Below are 21,272 nucleotides of genomic sequence, written 5' to 3' on the forward strand. Positions count from 1 at the left end.
CCCTGCATCAGCTTTTAAGTTCTATTTTAAAGGGACCCAAAACAAAACAAGGCTGGGTGTTTGTTTCCAATTTCTATTCCCAAACAAAGCAAATCACTTAACAATAGTTCCCCTGTCTTTCTACACCAGGGAACTCTTAAGCACTAATGGCAGCTGCAAACTGATTAGGATGATAATAAGTAACAGCTAGAGTAGAAGAGGATGTGAATCAGGAGGAGTTCCACCTATTTGAAAACCACAACCCAGCTCTCCTGGGAGACCAGGATGCCTCCCAGGCAGGGCAGTCCTGCTGGTGGAGAGGAAGGGCCAAGGACGTCAGTGTTAGACAAATACCTGAGTGATAAACAAGTATTTCTGAGATGGGAGTGTATTCTACAAAGACTCACTTCAGGCTAGTTCTCATTCCTCTGCTAAATATGATGCACAGTCTGTACAGACCAGAAATACCCACCTCTGAGAACTCTATCAGCGTTGATATTTGAAGACTAGAGAGTTACACCCCAACTGGGTTCGGTGATTACGTACATCAGAATGAGAAGCGGTGGCACTGGCTGAGTGTGACAATGGCTCATACATTTGACACAAAATAAAACTCATGGAAATAACATTCAGGAGGAAAGGCTTGCATGGTTAAGGATAAAGCTCCCTAGCGTCCTTGTGGAACACATCTACCAGCCCCCGACAGAGCTGCAGAATTTTTGGACTGAAATATTTGCCGGGATTATTGTCAACTCCAGTCACCATTTTCCTTTCCTAGTGCAAATGGAAAGTGCAGTGGTCTGTAGGTGCTCTTCATTTTAATGGTACAAAAAGGGGGGAAAAATCGGGGGGAGTTTTTGGTTTTCCATTAGTACCAGAAATTAAAAACAAAAGCCTGCCAATGGAACAAAACACTGTTCACATGAGCAACAGGCCATAAAAAATCCAGACAACGGCAGGGCACAGTGCACCTGTGATCCCAGTGGCTCCAGAGGTGAAGGCAGGAGGATCACAAGTTCAAAGCCAGCCTCAGCAACTTAGCGAGGCCCTAAGCAACTTAGCGACACCCTGTCTCAAAAAATAAAAAGGGATGGGAGTGTGGCTCAGTGGTAAAGGATCCCTGGGTTCAGTCCCTAGTATCCAAACAAAACAAAACCCCAGAAATTAATTTGAAGGACTGGTGTATCAAAGAGCTAAGGAGCTCCCGGGGCTGGGTGCCACGAGACGGATTCTAGAGTGAGCATCCACTTCCAAAGGATCGTGGGAAGAATGAAGCCCTGGCAGTGATTTATTTATATTTAAATAAAGCTCTAGACTGACTCCATGAAGCTGTATGAATTCCTGGGCTCATATGATTTATTATTTATCACTGTAGCTCAAGGTTTAAATTATTAAGGATCCAAGTGGCTTGGTTTAAAGCAATTATGATTAAAGAAATACTAACTCAGTAAATGACCCATCCCTGATTTTTGCCCTTTACTCTACAAAAGGGCATTTGCTTTGACAGACAGACCACTCTTGGAAATTGTCCAAATTCCCGGTGGTCTGGCCCTAAAAACAAAGGCCTGCCCTCAAGGGGCCCAGAGCCCGTGTAGAGTGTGCAGCAAACCCAGAGCTGACCGACGAGGGAGAGGGGAACAGCCAGGGGCAGAAGGCAGGCTGCTTGCAAAATGGGCCTAGAGTCCGTCTGAGCTCACCTGTCACAAAAGACGACTTGAAGACAAAGCATTTTTTGGGTAACAGTGTTCAAAATACAGTTGTTGAGGGTTTAAGTTCCTTGATACAAAGATGTGTCTAGAGTGTTACTAGACAGACGCCACCGGAGTGAAGAGCTTCCTCCCCGACTCTGGCAGGCAGGAATAATCTGTTTTCAGTCTGACATCTACTGGCTTTATATAGCAGCTTATCTACGTTCAGAGAACAAGATCACATGTTATGGCTCCTAATATCCACACCCTACAATCACAGGCAGAAAGGCATCTGAGAACGTACAGGTCAACGGCTCAAAGTCATGACAGTGCTCTTGCTGGGCAGACTCCTCCCCGGGATGGGGGGTGGGTGATGTGATGCTCACAAAGGATCCCTCTAGCCGCTGCCCAGACCTCCCTTCCCCTGGCTGGGGAGGAAAACCAGGCTCCTATGCGGAGACCCCACTAGACCCTTTCCTTTCAAAGCTGTGGCTTGCAAATTGCTGTGGGGGATCCCCCGCAAGATGCACTTCTTACCACTGACTCCCAGAACCACCACTGTGCATGACACTGCTTGGCACCAGGCCTCGTTCAAGGGGCAGGCCGAGAAGGCAAGGTGGTGGTCAGGGTGGGGAGCATGCGCCTGGGCAGAAGCTCAGCAGGGGCCAGCGCGGGCCTGAGGGTGCGCAGGGGCAAGTGACTGGACTTGTGGGACAGGCTCCTGAGGTTCCGTCTGGGTGCCGCTGTTTCTCCAATGAAGGGCCAGGAAGGGGCAGGTGGTGTGAACCCGGGACAGGGGCAGCAAAGAGGAGGGAAGGAGCAGTCTATTTAAATAGTGCGGCATTCAACTGAAGTCAAAAAACCCAAAGGGAAATATTTTGATCTAGAGAATTTGAACCTGTAGCGTGTTTCCCTCCCAGGTGAGGACGGGAGTGAGGGCCGGACGGAGAGGTTCTTCCCACCACTGTTCTAAAAGAGTAATCTAAAATCTATGCTTTGTCCGTGGTGATTGAGTCCTGAAAAATACCTGTTCCTGGGGCATGTTAAAAAGCTGGAGAGTTCACATTTCTTTCTGAAGCCTCTCAGTCTAGCTCGGGCCAGGAGGGGATGTAGAACCTCTGCAGGGACCCTTCCAACAGACGCTCCATCCACAGGGACAACTTGCTCAGCTTTCCCTTGATGGGCCGGGGTCCCAGGCCGCAGGAGGGTCTCCCCCGAGACTCGCCCAGGGGGAGGGAGGGGTCGAGGTCACCGCAGGACCCCATGGCCTCCTCCTCTTCCACTGTTTTTTGGGGTTTGAAGAGGCAGAAGTATTTCTTGTGGCCGTTCAGGGCCAGGACGTAGCCAGTGTAGTCCCGCTCCAGGAAGTGCTTGTCATACTGGTTGGGGATCGGGGCTGCGTCTTGAGCAAATTCCAGTAAGTATTCCAGCCACTCTCTGTGCTTGTCCAGGCTCAGGAAGGAGAAGTGCAGGCAGCTGCTGCTGTGGGGAGAAGGGGCGGACTCAGGGCGCTTCCCACGCCAGTCAGACTGGAAAGGACAGGAAAAGGAGGGGCCTGGACACAGGAAGAAGCCCTAGGGCCTGTGACAGTCCCTTGGCTCACTCACCCGCCCCCACCCATTGCTGGCTCAGAGAGTGGCGGGGACAGTCTGTTTTCTGAAGGGCTCAGGGAGCAGCATGGATTTCAAGCTCTGTTCTGAACAGAGAGATCATGAAAGTTGAGGGGGAAAAGAGGGCCCCCGTGATGGCCCGATGTGTCCAAGACCTCGCTTCATGGATCAAGCCCACAGCCACAGAGGAGTGGGCACGGTGGTCCCCGGGGGCCCTTCACCCAAAGGTGTATACCTGCTCCCTCTCTCCCTTCGGCTTCCACACCCCCGCAGACTCCTTGAAGGCGGTAAACTTACAACCCCTCAGGAAAAAGAAAACTTGGGGCTCTGACCTCTCGTCATTTCCCAGATCTGCCCAGGTTCCCATGACTCCCCAAAGTATCTGACCAACTCCTCCCCTGATAGGCGCTAATAAACCCTACACAGCTCAGCCCTTCGCGTAGCCAGAGCCAGTTCCCTCTGGAAATTGTGCCCCTCCACTGCTTAGCAAAGCATCTCTGATCCGCTGAGGTCTTTTCCTTTCTGGGTTCTCTTTCCTCACACCGCGCTTACCCAGTGAACGAGTACACCTCCAGGGCAAACTTCTGCAGCAGGCTGTTCTTGGTGGAATTGGACAGGATGAGGACCACGTTCATGTGGCCTGGCCTAAGGCGCACCAGATTGCTGGTGTATGTCACATCCGTGAGTTCTGTTACCTCCACGAAGCCTTTCTTTGGAATCTTGCTGTGGGGAAACGGGGAGAAGTTAAGATGTTACCAGGGCAGCTGATGCCGCTACTTTAAAAGGGAACAAGTTGAATGATACGCTGTGTTTTTTTTTTTGTACCAGGGATTGAACCCAGGGGTGCTTAACTACTGAGCCACGTCCACAGCTCCCTTTATTCTATTTTTTCATTTTTAGACAGGGTCTTGCCGAGTTGCTTAGGGCTCACTAATTTGCTGAGGCTGGCTTTGACCTTGGGATCCTCCTGCCTCCATCTCCTGAGCTGCTGGAATTACCGGTGTGCGCCACTGCACTTGGCTGAGAGGCTGTATTTGAACCAGACCATGTTATTTAATAATGACTCCGATGTGGCAGGACAAGACAACCTTGATTTAGTAAGTAGCCCTTGGCCTACAGCAGCCCTTCTCCCGAGGCTGAAGGGTGGCACTATGGAGGCAGCCATTGGTCTGCTTTGTCGCAGAGACCCAGGTCCGTCGATGTTGGTTGTGTGCTCTCAACAGATCAGTCATCAACACTATTATGAATTATGGTGACATGCCACTCTGCTTCTGGGTAATCTACCACCTTCCTGGTTGTAAGTGTGGGTTGCAGTTTTGGCCTCCCATGTGCTGGGCAAGCACTCCTATATCTCTGGTCCTTTTTACTTTCTGAGACAGGCCTCAAACCTGTGATCCTCCTGCCTTGGCCTCCTAAGTCACTGGGATTGCAGGTGTGTGCCACTGTACGTGGCCTGATGTGCTTTTTCACTTCCTGCCTTCATTATTACATCTGTGACTGAGAAAGCAAAATCCCAGGGCATAAAGTAAGTAGGTCGTATGTCTAGAAGCCTAGGAGGTCTTAGCGAACACAAGCCAGCAGCTGCCTTTCCTGGATAGGCTGAGTATCCTCCATCTGAAATGCTCAGGATGAAGCGTTTCAGGTTTCAGATTTTCCCATGTTTATTTTATTTGTTTGTTTGTTTATTTATTAAAGACAAACATCACTTTAAAAAAAAATTTTTAGTTGCAGTTGGACATAACACCTTCATTTATTTATTTTATGTGGTGCTGAGGATCGAACCCAGGGCCCCGCATGTGCCAGGCGAGTGCTCTACCACTGAGCCACAACCCCAGCCCTAGATTTTTCCATGTTTTAAAATATTTGCATATTGGGGCTGGGGATGTGGCTCAAGTGGTAGCGCGCTCGCCTGGCATGCGTGCGGCCCGGGTTCGATCCTCAGCACCACATACAAACAAAGATGTTGTGTCCGCCAAAAACTAAATAAATATTAAAAAAAAAATTTGCATACATATAATGAGATATGGTAGGGCAAGCTCCCAAATCTGCTTTTTTTTTTTTTGATACTAGGGATTAAACCTAGAGGTGCTTTACCACCGCTATACATCCCCAATCCTTTATACTGTTTGAGACAGGGTCTCACTAAGTTGCCGAAGCTGGCCTTAAACTTGGGATCCTCCTGCCTTAGCCTCCCGGGCAGCTGGGATTACAGGTGTGTGCCACTGTGCCCAGTTACACCCAAATCCAAACATGGAATTAACCTATGTTCTGTGTACCCTTTACCCACATAGCCCAGAGGGAACGTCACACTGTGTGTCTGGTGCACCCGCATTTTGACTATGACCCGTCATACAAATCAGGTATGGAACTTTTTACTTGTGGTGTAAGTTGGTGCTAAAAAATTTCAGATCCTGGATCATTTCAGATTCTGGGTCTTAATCAGGGGCGCTCAACCTGTATTCCCATCTCCCACTCAGGAGCGGAGCCAGTCACTCTACACACTCGTGTCCTGACACTGCTCGGGGATCTGCGGGGCGGGCGCCCAGGGCAGCGGAGGTGGTGTGGGAGAAACCTGCTGTTCTCCTTGGTGAAGCTCGGCTCAGTCTTCCCAACCTTCTCAGGGGCTTCCTCTTTGTCTGGAGGGTGGGACTCTCGCTCGTCATTTGAGTCACTAAAGAAGGAAAAAGGATATTGTGTGTATAAATGAACACGCGACGACCCCCAACATGATGACAATAATAATGCACCAGCAAAAAATGTGGGGAAAAACAATGAAAAGAAATTTTATGAAAAAAAGCACCTAAGCTGTGGGCAGCCCTCTGCACTCACCTGAAGGCCTGGACCATGACTGTGCCGAAGAGGATGAAGAGGGCAGAGAAGATGAGGGACAGGAGGGGCATCATCTCCCGCCTGAAACCAAGAGCACAGCTGGGTGAGTGCCTGCGCGGTGCCGGGCTTTAGTTTCTTCTCTCAGTTCTCAGAAGAAACCAACCCAGCCCAGAAGCCGTCATCCCAGCAGACAGCGCTGCTTCTGGGGCGGCGGGGAGCGGGAGGTCGTGCCCTCCGAGTCCTGATTCAAACAGCTCATTCAGGAAGTCTGACTGGGGATCTCAGTGTAATGGGTTGTGCTTAGGAAGCTCTGTGGGGGACACGACAGGATAAAAAGGATTTAAATTGTAAATGTGGACCAACCTTCTGATGCTGAGATATCAGTGATTAAAACGTCTGTGGAATGATCTCAACTTTATTATATGTATGTATTTTACATATTTATTATATATAATATATATTCTTAACCTTCATTTATTTCTATGTGGTGCTGAGGATCAAACTCAGTGCCGTACAAGTGCTAGGCAAGTGCTCTATGCTGAGCTACAGCCCCAGCCCATCTATATCTATATCTATGTGTGTGTGTGTGCATATCTATATAGCTATATATCTATATCTATATATATGTGTGTATATGTGTATATATATATACACATATACATACAAACAGCCAGATAGAAAGAAAGAAAGAATAATCCAGATGGGGTCACGGCATGGAGCAGGGAGGGAATAATGGTTTTACGCGATTTCCCCCAGGGCTGCTGTTCTAAAACTCTACGCTCTTGCAACACCCACCAAAGGCGTGCCATCTTTCAGGGGCCCTGCTGGGTGCCAGGAATTAGAAGTGTGAATTCGAGGTGGTTCTGCCCTTCAGGAGAAAAGGGTAGAACTGCCTCTTCACCGAGAGGCAGCGTGGGCATCCTGCTGTGCCCACTGCGCTGCTTCACTGGTGCACCTGCAAACGGACTCCACGTGCCAGGCCTGTGCGGAGCACCAGAGGCCCTAGCTCTGCTCTCTGGAAGGGCAGTGGGTCATCTTTTCCCAGCCAATGGGAAAGATTCATTGGCAAATTTTTGAAGTTGCTGAAAGCAAGCAGGTGAGCAGTTAATGGAAACTGTAAAAGTTCTTCCACTTGCTTTGTTAAGTGCACACTGAAATCAAAGTAGGCCGGGCATGGTAGTGCACGCCTGTGATCCCAGAGACCAGCAGGCTGAGGCAACTTGGCAACACCCTGTCTCAAAATAAAGTGAAAAAGACTTTGGATGTAGCTCAGTGGTAGAGTGCCCCTGGGTGCAATCCACAGCTCTGCAATTAAAAAAGAGAAAGAAATAGAACTCCAGGGAGGATGGGCTCTTTCCAAAAGAAAATGGGTGACGCTGGTCTCAGCAGATGAAGGGCACCCCACCCCAGCATCATTCCTACCAGTTGCTATGGAATATGCCGTCCCAGCAGTCGGCCAAGTAGTCAGAGGCAGAGTAGAGCCACCGGAGGAGAAAGATCTATCCAGGGAGAAAATGGACATGGTCAGCACTGACCAGAGGAGGGTCCCCACCCCACAGCACTGAGCTGCTGCGACACTCTGCTCTTAGCAGGACTTAGTCGCTGGCCCTGGCAGCCCACCCTCCCTGGTGATGATGCTCACGGGAGCAAGTTCGTCCCTTAGGTCGGGGAGCACAGCCTCAGAGGACAGAAGAGCTGGGTCTCTCCGCAGTTGGTCGAGGTGACCCAAAAGGATGAATTTATCACTCTCACTCCCAGTCCAGGGATCTTCCAGGGTTTTATACACCACCCTTCCTGCCGTATTACGTCTTTCCAAAATAGACACCTGGGAGACAAGGAGAGAAAAATCATGAGAAGTCTCAAAAGCATCATAAGTTATAGTTGTCTGTATTTTTGCAGGGAGGATGGATGAGAGAAGTCGGCAGTAGGCTCAAACATAAATGCTAAAGAGTCTAAAATATTTGCAAGAGATTGAAATCTTTCTCATAAAAGGAGTGGTTATTATTTTCTGAGACAGGGTCTCATTATGTTGCTCAGGTTGGCTGTGAACTCTGAAGTTCAAGTCATTCTTCTGGCTCAGCTCCCAGAAGAATCATTATCATGGTGAATTTTCAAAAGCTTTTGTCAAAAGTTAAAGCTCTTTCTTCCCCCTCAAGAGGCTTCGTTCTATAATTTAATAAATGAAACCTTAAGTGTTTTTTTTTTTTTTTTAGTTGGCAACGGACCTTTATTTAATTAATCTATTTATGTATTTGTTTGTGGTGCTAGGCCCGAACCCAGTGCCTCACGCATGCTAGGCAAGCGCTCTACCACTGAGCCCCAGCCCCAGTCCCCCAAACCTTAGTTTTTTAGAAATTTTTTTAATGATTACCAAAATGAGAACAGAGAATTTCTTTTTTCCCCCAGTGCAAGGGATGGAACCAAGGGCCTAGGTAAATGCTCTACCACTAGCTACATCTCCAAGAGGAGAACGCCATGCTTCTGGAGAAGAGGGAAAAAGGAGAAATCCATTAGGATGAAGCAGAAAAGGCAGAAGGCGGGGGAACTTGCCAGGAGTACCATCAGTGCCTATGGGTTTGTAAAATCTGGCATCTTGGATTCTGCAGACCAGATCTGGGCAACCTGATGAGATGGGCCGATGTACCTTAACCTTTACTCGCAGGAGAGATGCCTTCTGTGGAGGCCTAGGCTGACCTCTAGGAGGTAAAATGACCACATGGAAGACTGTTGTCAGAGTAGCCTTACAATGTCCCCCAGAAAGAAGGAAATGGAAGTGAGGGCAGTGCTTGGGAAGGGGCTGGGTCAAGAGAGAATCCGTGGGCTCACCGCTGACTTCCCCTGAAATGCCTCGCTGTCCGGCAACAGGGTGCGGGCAAACTCCTGCTGCCGCCCACTGTGGACGTGTACGAACCGCACAGTGTCCTGCGTGTTTGCCAGGGCAAAGGACAGGAAGGCCTCGAAGGGTCTGCTCAACTTGGGAGCCTCGGCAGTCAGTAAGACCACACAGTACCTGCATGAGAACGAGAGAGAGGACTATAACTAGTTCCTGGGCAGAATCTGCTATCCATGATGAAGGGTAGGAGGAGTCACTTTACAGAGTGAAGAAGATATTGTGCATCAGGAGAGCTGCCATCTCTTTTTTAAATTCATTTTTTTGTGATCCTGGGGATTGAAAGTGGTGTGCTCCACCACTGAACTACATCCCTGGTCCTTTCTTTTCTTTTTTTAAATTCTTTTTTTCTTCATTTATTGCCTTTAATATGTTGCTGAGTCCACCCCAGGGGCAGATTTTTTTTTTTTTTTTTTTAATGTGGTGCTGCGGATTAGAACCCAGGGCCTTGTGCATGCAAGGCAAGCACTCTACCAACTGAGTACATCCCCAGCCCTCTTTTTATTCTTTATATTGAGACAGGGTCTTGCTAGGTTGTCCAGGCTGGCCTTGAACTTATAATTATTTTGCCTCAACCTCCCAAGTAGCTGGGATTACAGGCGCCCATCATTGTGCCCAGCTTGCGAGCTGCCATCTCTGAGACTTCCAAGTCAGTAATGACCTGTTCCTTTTCCAGACTAGTAATGTTCTCCCCACACCCAACTCCATAACATCTAGGAATTTCTTTTAGGCAATTGGGCCTTGATCCTTGATGCAGAAGGTCCTTTTATGGAAGCCATCTTGTCCCAGTTCTGCTACCACAGGGAAGACTAGTTGAATCTATCTTAGGACAGCGGCCACCAAACCTCATTCTGAAGGAGCTTCCTTTGCAAGGTTCCAATGTAAGCTCAGCCATTCATTCTCCTGAACATTGACTGAGCACCTGCTACATGCCAGGGAAGACAGAGGACTTCCTTGCCCTCAGAGGTCACGTTCCAGTGAGGAAGACAGAAAACAAACAGATTTCACAATAAACAACCAGTGCTCTAAGAAAGAGAGGAGAAAGGGATATAGAGAGGCCAGTGTTGGGGGAGGTCATGGGTTGGTGAGGGAAATGGCACCTGAGAAGGTAACACTTCTGCAGAGACCTGAATGAAGTATGCACAAGAGGCAACAAGGCCAGAGTGTACCGGGTGGACAGAACCACAGCATGAAGACCCCAGGATGGAGAGTGATGGGTTTGGGTGTTTGAGATCACGGCTGGTGTGTGGAGAACCTGCCTGGAGCAGAGGAGGAGACAGGCGCAGAGGCGAGCAGGAGGCTGCATGGGAGACGGGGCCTGCTCCAGGGCCGCAGCGGTAAGGAAGCCAGGAGTGTGGGTTTGGAACACGTTTTATGTAAATGACAATCCTTATAGTTCAGGACACTCTTTAAAAATCTAATTAAAGTCTTTTTTTTTTCCTTCTCTCTCAGACTATAAAGGAATTGGCAAAGTCTGAAAATACAGGGGGATTTTTAAAATTTAAACAATATTTTCAAACAATATGATCAGATACCTTTTACAGATAAAATAATCCTAAATTTAAAGCCCCACTGATTCATTAATTGTACCTAACTGAAAAAGGTATACGAGACATTTCCCTGTATTTCCAGGCTTTTTAGACACTCTGCACAATCACATTCCACATTCTTTACTGAAATCACAGGCTAATCATTCTGACATTTCCTCTGCACCCTACCTCACTTTCCCTATCATTTAACTGTTGTCCTGGCTCTCTCCAGACCTCCAGGGACTCACCCTGCATGCATGCTCTGTAGGGAGAGGAACAGTCATGCTCATGCTTCACTAAGGGACCTGCCTCCTGACACCTGCTAACATCTGCTTGTCTGTCAGGTTCCAGCTAAAGTGTTACATCTTGGTGTGCTCTGACCCCGAGGCCAGGCTGGCACAACCAAAAATTTGGCCCTAAGGTACCCTGGTTGAAAATACCCACTAACATCACAGCTGTTAATTGACAAATGAAGAATAAATGCTGTCACCAGGTGGGTGCTCAGTTCCCCTGTAGTAAACTCCAAGAAAGGAAAAGCCTTGGGCCTTACTTCCTCTGTCGGTGAGATCGTTTCACTGGGCAGAGCTCATGGAACAACTTCTGGCTGGTAAGCCTGGCTGCCAACAGGTACTTGTTTTGGGTTAAAAAGTCTTCAATGACCTGCTTCTTCAGACCTCGAGCCTGGGGGAGAACCAAGAAGCAATTAACTGGATTCAGTTTTCTCACTGCAAGTTGACTTTACTTAAAAGACTAATAAAAACCTGGTGGACCCTGGCTAAAGTAAGAAAACCGGGTTAGATGGGCCAGTCTGAGTAAATGAATACCTAGGATGACCTAGGCCAACCATGCAGGATGAGATGGAATGATGTTGCTATTTGGGTCAAAGCAAAAGTCAAGGGGTCTTTCCATAGAGAACTTCTGTAGGTTGTTTCATGCCGACAATTTAAAAAGTCAGTTACTTTGAATTTTAGGCAAATATATTTCCATTCAGGATCTGTAGCAAGCTATACAATTAAAAATAAACTCCCAAGTAACAATGTTACTACACGTTAAAGACAGACTACAAAATCATATGAGAGCCAAGTGCAGTAGCACAAGCCTGAACGCCTGTAATCCCAATGGCTTGGGAGGCTGAGGCAGGAGGATCGAAAGTTCAAAGCCAGCCTCAGCAATTTAGTTAGGCACTAAGCAATTCAGCAAGATCCGGTCTCAAGACAAAAATAAAAAGGGGTGGGGCTGGGGATGTGGCTCAAGTGGTAGCGCGCTCGCCTAGCATGCGTGCGGCCCGGGTTCCGGGTTCAATCCTCAGCACCACATACAAACAAAGATGTGTGTTCACCGAAAACTGAAAAATAAATATTTAAAAAAAAAAAATTCTCTCTCTCTCTTAAAAAAAAAAAATAAAAAGGGGTGAGGATATGACTCAGTGGTTAAGGGCCCCTGGGTTCAATCCTCAGTACCAAAAAAAAAAAAAAAAAAAAAAAAAAAAAAATCACATGACGACTGTTTTATACATTTTGAAGGACTGAAATCAGAGGCAGCAGGTTCATAGAACATAATGTGATTAAACTAAACCTTAATATGAGATAAGCTTGGGTGCGTTCAGAGTGGCATGGCCGCAGACTAAAAATATGAATCAGACTAAAACTTAATATGAATATAAGCCAGAAATCCATTTTTATGTTTGGAAATTAAACACACTTTGAATAAGCCACTTACCTAAGAAAAAAGCCTATCAGATATTAGAATACATTTAGAATTAAAAGAAAAATACTGTCAAAATTACTACTTGGGAGGCTGAGGCAGGAAGATGGCTTGAACCCAGGAGTTCAAAGCCAGTCTAGGATCTAACAGATGTGAAACACAGCTTAGGATAAGAATCTACAGCTTCATGGAGGAACTCAGTCACTAAGGAACAGAGAACTTCTTGAATCTGATAAAAAGTAAAGTATCTCTGAAAAGCCTTCTGAGAAATACTTATTGAGGAACTGCCAAAAGCAGTTTAAGATTAAACACAAGGTGCCCCTCCCGTCACACCATTTCTCATCTATACCAGAGCTCAGTGCAAGAAAGGATCAAAAAAAAAAAAAAAAAAAAAAAAAGAAAAAGAAAACAGGGGGTGGAAGAAGCAGCAAAATTGTCATTAATCTCAGATGATACAATAGTGTATTTAATAAATCCAAAAGATGACAGAGATCAATTTTTTAAACCAGTAAGTGTTTGGCAAGAGTGATGGATGATCATGCAGCATCAGTATTTAAGTCAACTATATGTTTTATGCCAGCAAACTGAAAATGTAACAAAAAAGATTCCCTTTCTAATAGCATGAAAGTATGAGGTATCAGAAATAAGTTGAGAAAAAAAATTTCTTCACAGGGAAAATCATAACACCTTAGGGAGACACACACACAAAGCACCCAAGCAAATCCCACAGAGTCGTCATGTTTACAGGCTAGAAGGCTCAGATTTGTAAAGATCGATTTAAAGAATTGGTACAAACTCCCCAAACCGATTGTGTTCAAACTGATTTAAACAATCAGTACAAACTCTCGATACCCCAGTAGATTTTTTTTTTCTGTTTCTTTTGATGTAACCTGATGGACAGAATTTAAAATATATATAAAAAAGTACAAAAGACTAAAAATAGCCAAGATGCTTTTTGAAGAAAAACAAAAACAACCCCCCAAACTCTCTCAAAAAAACAAACAAAACACCCAAACTTCCCCAGATGACAAAACAAAGGATATGATTCTCATATCGACTTTCACATTTGTTCTGACCAGAACTTTGTGTGTGTGTGTGTGTGTGTGTGTGTGTGTGTGTGAGAGAGAGAGATATTAAACCAGGGGCACTCTATCAATAAGCTACATGTCCAGCTCTTTTTAAAATTTTTTATTTTGAGGGGCACTGAGGATCAAACCTCAGGTGCTCTACCACTGAGCCACATCTCTAGCACTTTCTAGTTTATTTTCAGACAGGGCTGGCCTTGAACTTGTGATTCTCCTGCCTTGACCTCCAGAGTCATTGGGAATACAGGGTGCAGTGCTAACATTTTATTAGGCTCAATATCCCACCCTACTGATTGCCAGGGCTGAAACCCCACTTTCCACAGATAATACAGTCGGAAAAGGGAGGCTTGTTTTCAGATATCTGTGACTATTCTTTGCTATATCAAAACTCAATTAATGGTAGTTTCTTTAGGGTTAATTGCTGCGTTGACACAATAAATGCTGGATAGTTTATCAATTACATTTTACTTAGAATGGATATTTTTTCATGTTCTATTTTAGTAACACTCCTGATTCTAAAATATCATGCATTGGTCACTTGGAATATTTGTTCAATGACCTTCAGTACATTGATATGGTTAATTATACCTATTGGAAAAAGAATCACATCGCATTGATGGACCAATCTAATCAGAAAGTTCTGAGGAGCTGTCAATTTGCCAATGTAAATTTTCTGTTTTTTTTTTTTTTGTTTTTTTTTTTTAAAGAGAGAGTGAGAGAGGGGAGAGAGGGAGAGGGGGGGAGAGAGAGGGAGAGGGAGAGGGAGAGAGAGAGAGAGAGAGAGAGAGAGAGAGAGAATTTTTAATATTTATTTTTTTAGTTCTCGGCGGACACAACATCTTTGTTGGTATGTGGTGCTGAGGATCGAACCCGGGTTGCACGCACGCCAGGCGCTACCGATTGAGGGACACCCCCAGCCCCCAATGTAAATTTTCTGAACTTCAAATTTTCTTGGAAGTCCGAATTTTATCACTGGCAATGGATGCCATCAGTTGTTTTCATCAAGTTCCAGCCTCACTCCACTCATCTTTGCAGAAATGTTTTACAGAGCCCTGATTCCTGCACAGGTGCTGACAGCTTTACCCACTGCTGTTTGTCCTGTCAGTGCAAATGTCACCACAGTGAAATAGGCAAATTATGTCTTGGTGTTATCATAAAGTCAGCTTTCACCTCAGGTTCCCTCTTAAAGGGTCTCTGGAACTCCCAAGGCCGTGACCACATTATGAAACTGCTGTTCTGTTGAACTCAGGTGCAGCAGGCGACATACGATATTCATGGCAACACTGCTCCTCAAAGCCCCCCAGTGGCCACTGACAGAAGTATGAATTAATAAATTCTAACGTAGTCAAACTACAATATAGCCGGGAAAGCAAATTACTTAGACTACAGGAAACAACTGGTGCTACCAGTGTTACTTATGCTAAGCAGCTTGCCTTGGGAGAGTTTACGTTAAGTATATAGTTCTTTTTTTTTTTTTTTTTTTAATTTAAATTACTGGGGATTGAATCTAGGAGTGCTTTACTTCTGAGCTACAGCTCCAACCCTTTTTTTGGAGACAGAGTCTTGCTGAGTTGTGGAGGCTGGCCTTGAACTTGCAATCCTCCTGCCTTACCTTCCTAAGTCACTGGGATTACAGGTGTGGCCACCAAGCCCAGGTAAATGTGAAGTCTATCTTGAAACATGGAGATTCTCACATACCTGGATCATGTCAGCCGGCTTGTTTATGTGCTCTTTAAAGATCAAGATGGTGGGGGCATATACATTGATGTTGTACTGCCTGGTCATCTCCTCCACCCCTCTCAAACCGACATATACATATCCAAATGACAAATAATCTTTGTATGCAAAAGCGGTCAACTGTGAGAGCATAAGGGAGAAGAAAATGAAGTTTATAGCATGCCATCTAAGGTACAAATCAAATGGCAAGTTGACATCAATGGGTGGAGATGCACATCCCCACACAGCCCCACCAGGTCTTTTACACCCTCCCACACCTCCTGAATGTCATGGCGTTCCAGCACAAAAACTGTACCAATAAAAGTAAACAGCTATTTTTTTTTTCCACAGATAAAGTAAAATAATCATTTTATTGAGATTTGTACTAGATCTAAGGCTGAGATGTTTGGAGAATTATGTCAGAAGGCAGTGGATGTGCCAATGGATGGGCACTCTCCTCTCATCTCAGGTCACAGTGATGACAGAGGTGAGTGGGAAGTGTAGTCCAGGGTCTCACAAAGAGCAGGTGTGCAGTGAGACCAGGGGCAAGCTGGATGTCCGCTGTGAGCCTCAGCTCACATCTTGGTCTCTAGAATATGGATAATATTCCTACCCCTAGATTCCTCTAGGGACGGAGGGCACCTGGGGGCGGAGAGCACTCGCACATGAGGTGATCAGAACCATGAGGTGTTCCATGGGCACCGGTGAGGAAAATGTCTGGGCTTCAAACATTTCTCATGCAATTAACTAGCACAGGCTCAGTGTCCCTTGTCTGAAATGCCTGGGACGAGTGTTTTGGATTTTTTCAGATTTTGGAATATTAAAATATACACAGTGAGACAGCCTGGGGGCAGGGCCGAGCCATGACACATCTGATTTGTTCCATATCCCCTGGACACACACAGCCTGACAGTAATTTTACGCAGTATTTCTAGCGCACCTGCATTTTGATGGTGCCCTATCCACGAGGTCGAGTGTGGAATTTCCCACTCATGGTGCCATAAAAGTGCTTAGATTATGGAGCTTTCAGATTTTGGTTTTATGGGTTAGGGAGGCTCAGATTCACTTGTACTTACAAAAAGACACACAGGTTACAAGTGTTCCACCTAAAATATAAGAACACTTTACCAGATATAAGTACCTTGTACAGCAGTGGCACAGTAGGCCCCTGGTCGAACAGAAGGACGTGCGGTTTATTCTCTTGCTGCCAGCCAGAGAGGAATCGGATGTAATTTTTATTTGTAACCTTAAATTGAAAAGAGGACGTTAGTTTCAATATTTATTCTTTTTTTTTTTTAAAGAGAGAGAGAGAGAGAGAGAATTTTTTTAATATTTATTTTTAGTTTTCGGCAGACACAAAATCTTTGTTTGTATGTGGTGCTGAGGATCAAACCCGGGCCGCACGCATGCCAGGAGAGTGCACTACCACTTGAGCCACATCCCCAGCCCTCAATATTTATTCTTAACAAATATATTATACTCCTGTCATAAAATAAATTATACTCCTGTCGTAAAATAAATTAAAAAACTAGATATGTGTAAAAGATTGTCTGCAATACGTAAAAAATACAGACAACTTTTTTCTTCCCCTGGTACTGCAGATTGAACCTGGGGGTGGGGGTGGGGGGAGTTGTGTTCAAGCACGGAGCCACTTCCCTAGCCTTGCCCTTTTCATTTTTTATTTTGAGACAAGATCTCACTAAGTTGTGCTGGCTGGCCTCGAACTTCTGATCCTTCTGCTTCAGCCTCTGGAGTTACTGGGATTACGAGCATGCACCATTGCACCCAGCTGATTCTTGCTTAATGGTAGAATGTAATTTTTTTTCCCATGGTGGGGATTTGGTCTCCTGCATGCTAATAAGCAAGCATGTACTCTACTACCAACACCTGAGAGTGTACTTCTTAATCTACTAAAGCCAAAGATATTTGATACTTGCCATTTTATTTATTTACTTATTTTTTGGGGGACGGTACCAGGATTGAAATCAGGGGCACTCAACCACTGAGCCACATCCCCAGCCCTATTTTATTTAGAGACAGGGTCTCATTGAGTTGCTTAGCACCTCGCTGTTGCTGAGGCTGGCTTTGAACTTGTGATCCTCCTGCCTCAGCCTCCCAAGCCGCTGGGATTACAGGTGTGCGCCACTTCGTCCAGTTGATACTTGCCATTTTTAAATGGCATAAATAAAAATAAGGTAGCCCATCCCACTGTACATCAGGTAATTTCACTTAGAAGTTCCACATTTGAATTGTTACTTCCAGGTTTCTTGCAGGGCCTGGAGGAACTCTGAGGCTCTCCCAGCCAGGTTCCTGCAAACCCATCTAACCCGCTCACCAAGGAGCCTGCGGCTCACTCCCTCCTTTTCTCACCTACCTGCCAAACTCACTATAGGTACCATTTCTGTAAAGAAGCCTTTTCCAATTCTTAGGATGGGCTCCCAAACACTCCAAAGCCCAGGAGCTGCTCAGAAAGTGTCTTCAACACTATTCTATACCTGGCACTAAACAGATTTTTTTTTTAAATACATTTTTTAGTTGTAGATGGACACAATACCTTTATTTTATTTATTTATGGTGCTGAGGTTCGAACCCAGTGCCTCACACATGCTAGGCAAGCCTTTACCACTAAGCCACAGCCCCACCCCAAGAACAGATGTTTTATAAATGTCTCAGAACTTATCGTAACAATCTCTCGTCTTTTTAGGAGCCTGTGATGCTCTCTGACCTTTTAAGCCAACTCCAACAAATCTTTCTCCTGTGGATAACCCTGGTGGGACAGTCAGTAAACAGCTCAGGTAAAAATATTGTAGAAATTTTTATAATTCCTCTCTGGTATTGTGAATGAATGAATTACTTAAAGTACAATAAGAGCCCTTTCCTAGTTGCTTTGATCCCTATCCTAACACACTTGGAAAAACATTAAGGTGCTTAAATACACAAATCAAAAACTAATATGAGGGCTGGGGATGTGGCTCAAGCGGTAGCGCGCTCGCCTTGCATGCGTGCGGCCCGGGTTTGATCCTCAGCACCACATACAAACAAAGATGTTGTGTCTGCCGAAAACTAAAAAATAAATAAATATTAAAACACTCTCTCTCTCTCTCTCTCTCTCTCTCTCTCTCTCTCTCTCTCATAGTTCAGGACATCTGTTATTAAAAAAGTAAATAAATAAAAAAAAATTTTTTAAAAACTAATATGAACTGTTTCTTTTTTTTTTTTTTTTTTTTAGTTTTTTTAGATGTTAATGGACCTTTATTTTATTCATTTACTTACACATGGTGCTGAGGATTGAACCCAGTGCCTCATACATGCAAGGCAAGTGCTCGATTACTGAGCCACAACTCCAGCCCTGTATGTCTGATTTCTTTAGATCAAGTTTTTCTTCATGAATTTCATCCATATTGTTGTATCAAAATAATAACTGAGTTCATGGAATCTGGTGTTTTCTATAGATATGAACATTCAATGCATGAGCAAATGTAATTTTATTTGAATATTTTCACAAGACAAATAACTCTGCATGAACCAATTCATGAGCCACAAAGAAATCTTTTATCCTATTATGGGATCAAATTTTTTGTTGTTGTTGACTAGAAAACAAGTAATTTTGGCTCAAATGAAATTTTACCTATAACAAGGTAAAATCTGCAAGATGCTTATTAACATGAATGAATTTGTTCAGTCTCTGTACTTCATCTGTTTCAGTCTCCTACAGTCTTCATTTAAATGATTCATTTTAAAGTGATCAATTAATATATCTTATTCTGTTCAAAATGAAACTCAGGTCTGAGAGTGTCACAGGTAGACTGTGGGCAGCCAGGCAACTAGTAAACCACTTCCTGCCATATTCTCCCCAGGTACTCACCTTCTCCACCAAGTTCCCTGGAAGAAGGCTTTCTACAAACTGCCGGAGGTTCTCACGAACAACTGCATTGTGGAAGAAGGAGATTTTCCCATTTATGATTCCTAGGATAGAGGGTGTGCTGTGTGCTCCCAGGTGATGGGCCAGGCGTCTCTCGTACCCAGCATGGACCACGCCGATTCCCACACCTGCAAAGTATGAAAAATTTACATGTAGGCTCTGTGTGCCCCACGGCAGCTGGGAGAAACACTGACAAGGAAGTTTTCAGTGTGAAATTAAAACTGACTTAGCAGGAGAGAATTTCCTCCCCCTTCCCTTCCTTCCCTGGTACTGGGGATTGAACCCAAGGGTGCTCTACCACTGAGCCATATCCCCAGCCCTTTTCCTTTTTTAAGACAGGGTCCTGCTAAGTTGATAGGGCCTTACTAAGTTGCCCAGGTTCACCTTGCTTGCAATCTTCCTCCTGCCTGAGCCCCTGGGGAGCAGGGATCACAGATGTGCACCACTGCACCCGGCAGGAGAGAGCACCATTCTAACAGGCTGGCTTGTATTTTCATTGTTGAAATTCTAGATTGGTCAGTTTTTCTGCAGAAATGGCAATATTTATTTATTTGCTTATTTTTAAAATATTTTTTTAGTTGTAGATAGACATAATATCTTTTTTAAAAAAATATTTATTTTTTTGTTTTAGGTGGACACAATATCTTTATTTATTTTTATGTGGTGCTGAGGATCGAACCCAGTGCCTGGCGCATGCAAGGCAAGCACTCTACCATTGATCTACAAACCCAGCCCCACAAAATGGCAATATTAAGAAGCACATATATCTCAAGTCTGTTACTTCTAATTTTGGGAATATATCATGAGGAAATACTTAAATGGTGAAAGAACAATCTGTACACCATGCTCCTACCCATAAAGAAATAAAACCCATGAATAACCTGAGTGTCTAACAACTTAGCATGGTAAAAACCAAACCTATGAATTGTCAACAGAAAAAAAAATCACAGTCCTCTAAGCTTTGGGAACATATCATCATCATCATCATCATCATCATCATCATCATCATCTTGGTACTGGGTAGTGAATCCAGGGTGCTTAAACACTGAGCCATATCCCCAGTCCTATTTTGTATTTATTTAGAGACAGGGTCTCACTGAGTTGGCTTAGGGCCTCGTTAAGTTCCTGAGGCTGGCTTTGAACTTGTGATCCTCCTGCCTCAGCCTCAGGAGCCACCTTGATTACAGGCATTCACCACCATGCCTGGCTTATAGAAATTATTTTATTGAGATATTAGTAAAATACAGATTCCTGGAAAAATAAAAGAAACTATAAAGTTAATATCACTTGAAAACCCACATCACACTTGACCTGTTAATATTTTGGTATCTGTCGATATTCTGTATGTACAGTATGCCTAAAATAAAGTGGGGGTCATCTGATCCTTATTTCCTTAATAAGAATAACTTCTCTTGTTCTTTGATTCAACCAATGTATCTAGAGGGCTAGTATTCTGCTACTCACTGGAAGATTAATCTACTCACGTGAAAGATTAATGGCCAACAAATAACAAGTGAACATTTTCATTTGGATGTTTAATAGACTTTTAAAATTAATTAATTTATTTAGTTTTGTGGTGCTGGGGATTGAACCCAGGGCCTTGTGCATGTGAGGCAAGCACTATACCATCTGAGCTATATCCCAGCCCCTAACAGACTCTTGAGCTTCAAAGCGCAACTCCTGATCTACGACTGTTCAGCCCACGCCTCTGCCACTTCAGCTGGTGACTCCCTCGTTCCTGTTACTGGAGCCACACATCTGAGGAGTCATCTTCCACTTCTCCAACTTCTCACATCCCACGTCCAATCTGTCAGCAAGTCCTGATGGTTCTCTCTTCAGAGTGTGGCCAGAATTTGACTATTTTTTTTTTTTAAATCGCTTCTATTATCCCGAGTCACCCCCTCTCTAGCCTGGGTGGCTATACTAATCTCCTAGATTGCCTTTCGGTTTTGCCTGCTTTTCTTTTTCTTTCTTTCTGGTTCTGGAGATTGCACCCAGGGGTGCTCTACCATTGAACCGAATCCCCAGCCCTTTAAATTTTTTAAATTACTTTTTTTTTTTTTGTAAGAGTCTTATAGTTACACACAGTTGTTGGGTTCATTCTGACAAACTCATACATGTATGGAAGCCCTTTTTGATTTTTATTCTGAGACAAGGTTTTGCTAAGTTGCCCAGGGCTGGCCTCAAGCTTGCCATCCTCCTGTCTCTGCCCCTTGGTGGCTGGATCACAGGCCTGCGCCACATGCCTGGCTCTGACAGTCTATTCTTAACATAGTTATTGGGTGGTTCCTTCTAAATCATAAAAATGGTTCACAATGCT

The 21,272-nt window shown here is 44.8% G+C and overlaps 1 protein-coding gene across 5 annotated transcripts in view; it reads right to left on the minus strand.

Annotated features, from left to right (window-relative positions):
- Window positions 1–545: 545 nt before the first annotated feature.
- Window positions 546–21,272, minus strand: part of DNAJC16 (DnaJ heat shock protein family (Hsp40) member C16) — a 39,461-nt gene continuing 18,734 nt past the window's right edge. For 4 of the 5 annotated variants that reach the window (XM_081306014.1, XM_081306012.1, XM_081306016.1 and 1 more), the window contains 11 exons: window positions 18,896–19,080; window positions 16,172–16,276; window positions 15,013–15,171; window positions 11,076–11,206; window positions 8,933–9,116; window positions 7,749–7,931; window positions 7,529–7,605; window positions 6,107–6,187; window positions 5,850–5,948; window positions 3,830–4,000; window positions 546–3,149 (listed from right to left, as the gene is read on the minus strand). In XM_081306014.1, the coding sequence (XP_081162140.1) occupies window positions 2,750–3,149; window positions 3,830–4,000; window positions 5,850–5,948; window positions 6,107–6,187; window positions 7,529–7,605; window positions 7,749–7,931; window positions 8,933–9,116; window positions 11,076–11,206; window positions 15,013–15,171; window positions 16,172–16,276; window positions 18,896–19,080 (1,775 nt within the window). In that variant the 3' untranslated portion in view covers window positions 546–2,749. The remainder of the gene's footprint in view (window positions 3,150–3,829; window positions 4,001–5,849; window positions 5,949–6,106; window positions 6,188–7,528; window positions 7,606–7,748; window positions 7,932–8,932; window positions 9,117–11,075; window positions 11,207–15,012; window positions 15,172–16,171; window positions 16,277–18,895; window positions 19,081–21,272) is intronic. The other variant, XM_081306015.1, reaches the window with a different exon arrangement.

Source organism: Spermophilus citellus (assembly GCF_964194105.1).
Source record: "Spermophilus citellus genome assembly, chromosome: 9".
In the NCBI taxonomy this organism is placed as follows: domain Eukaryota; kingdom Metazoa; phylum Chordata; class Mammalia; order Rodentia; family Sciuridae; genus Spermophilus; species Spermophilus citellus.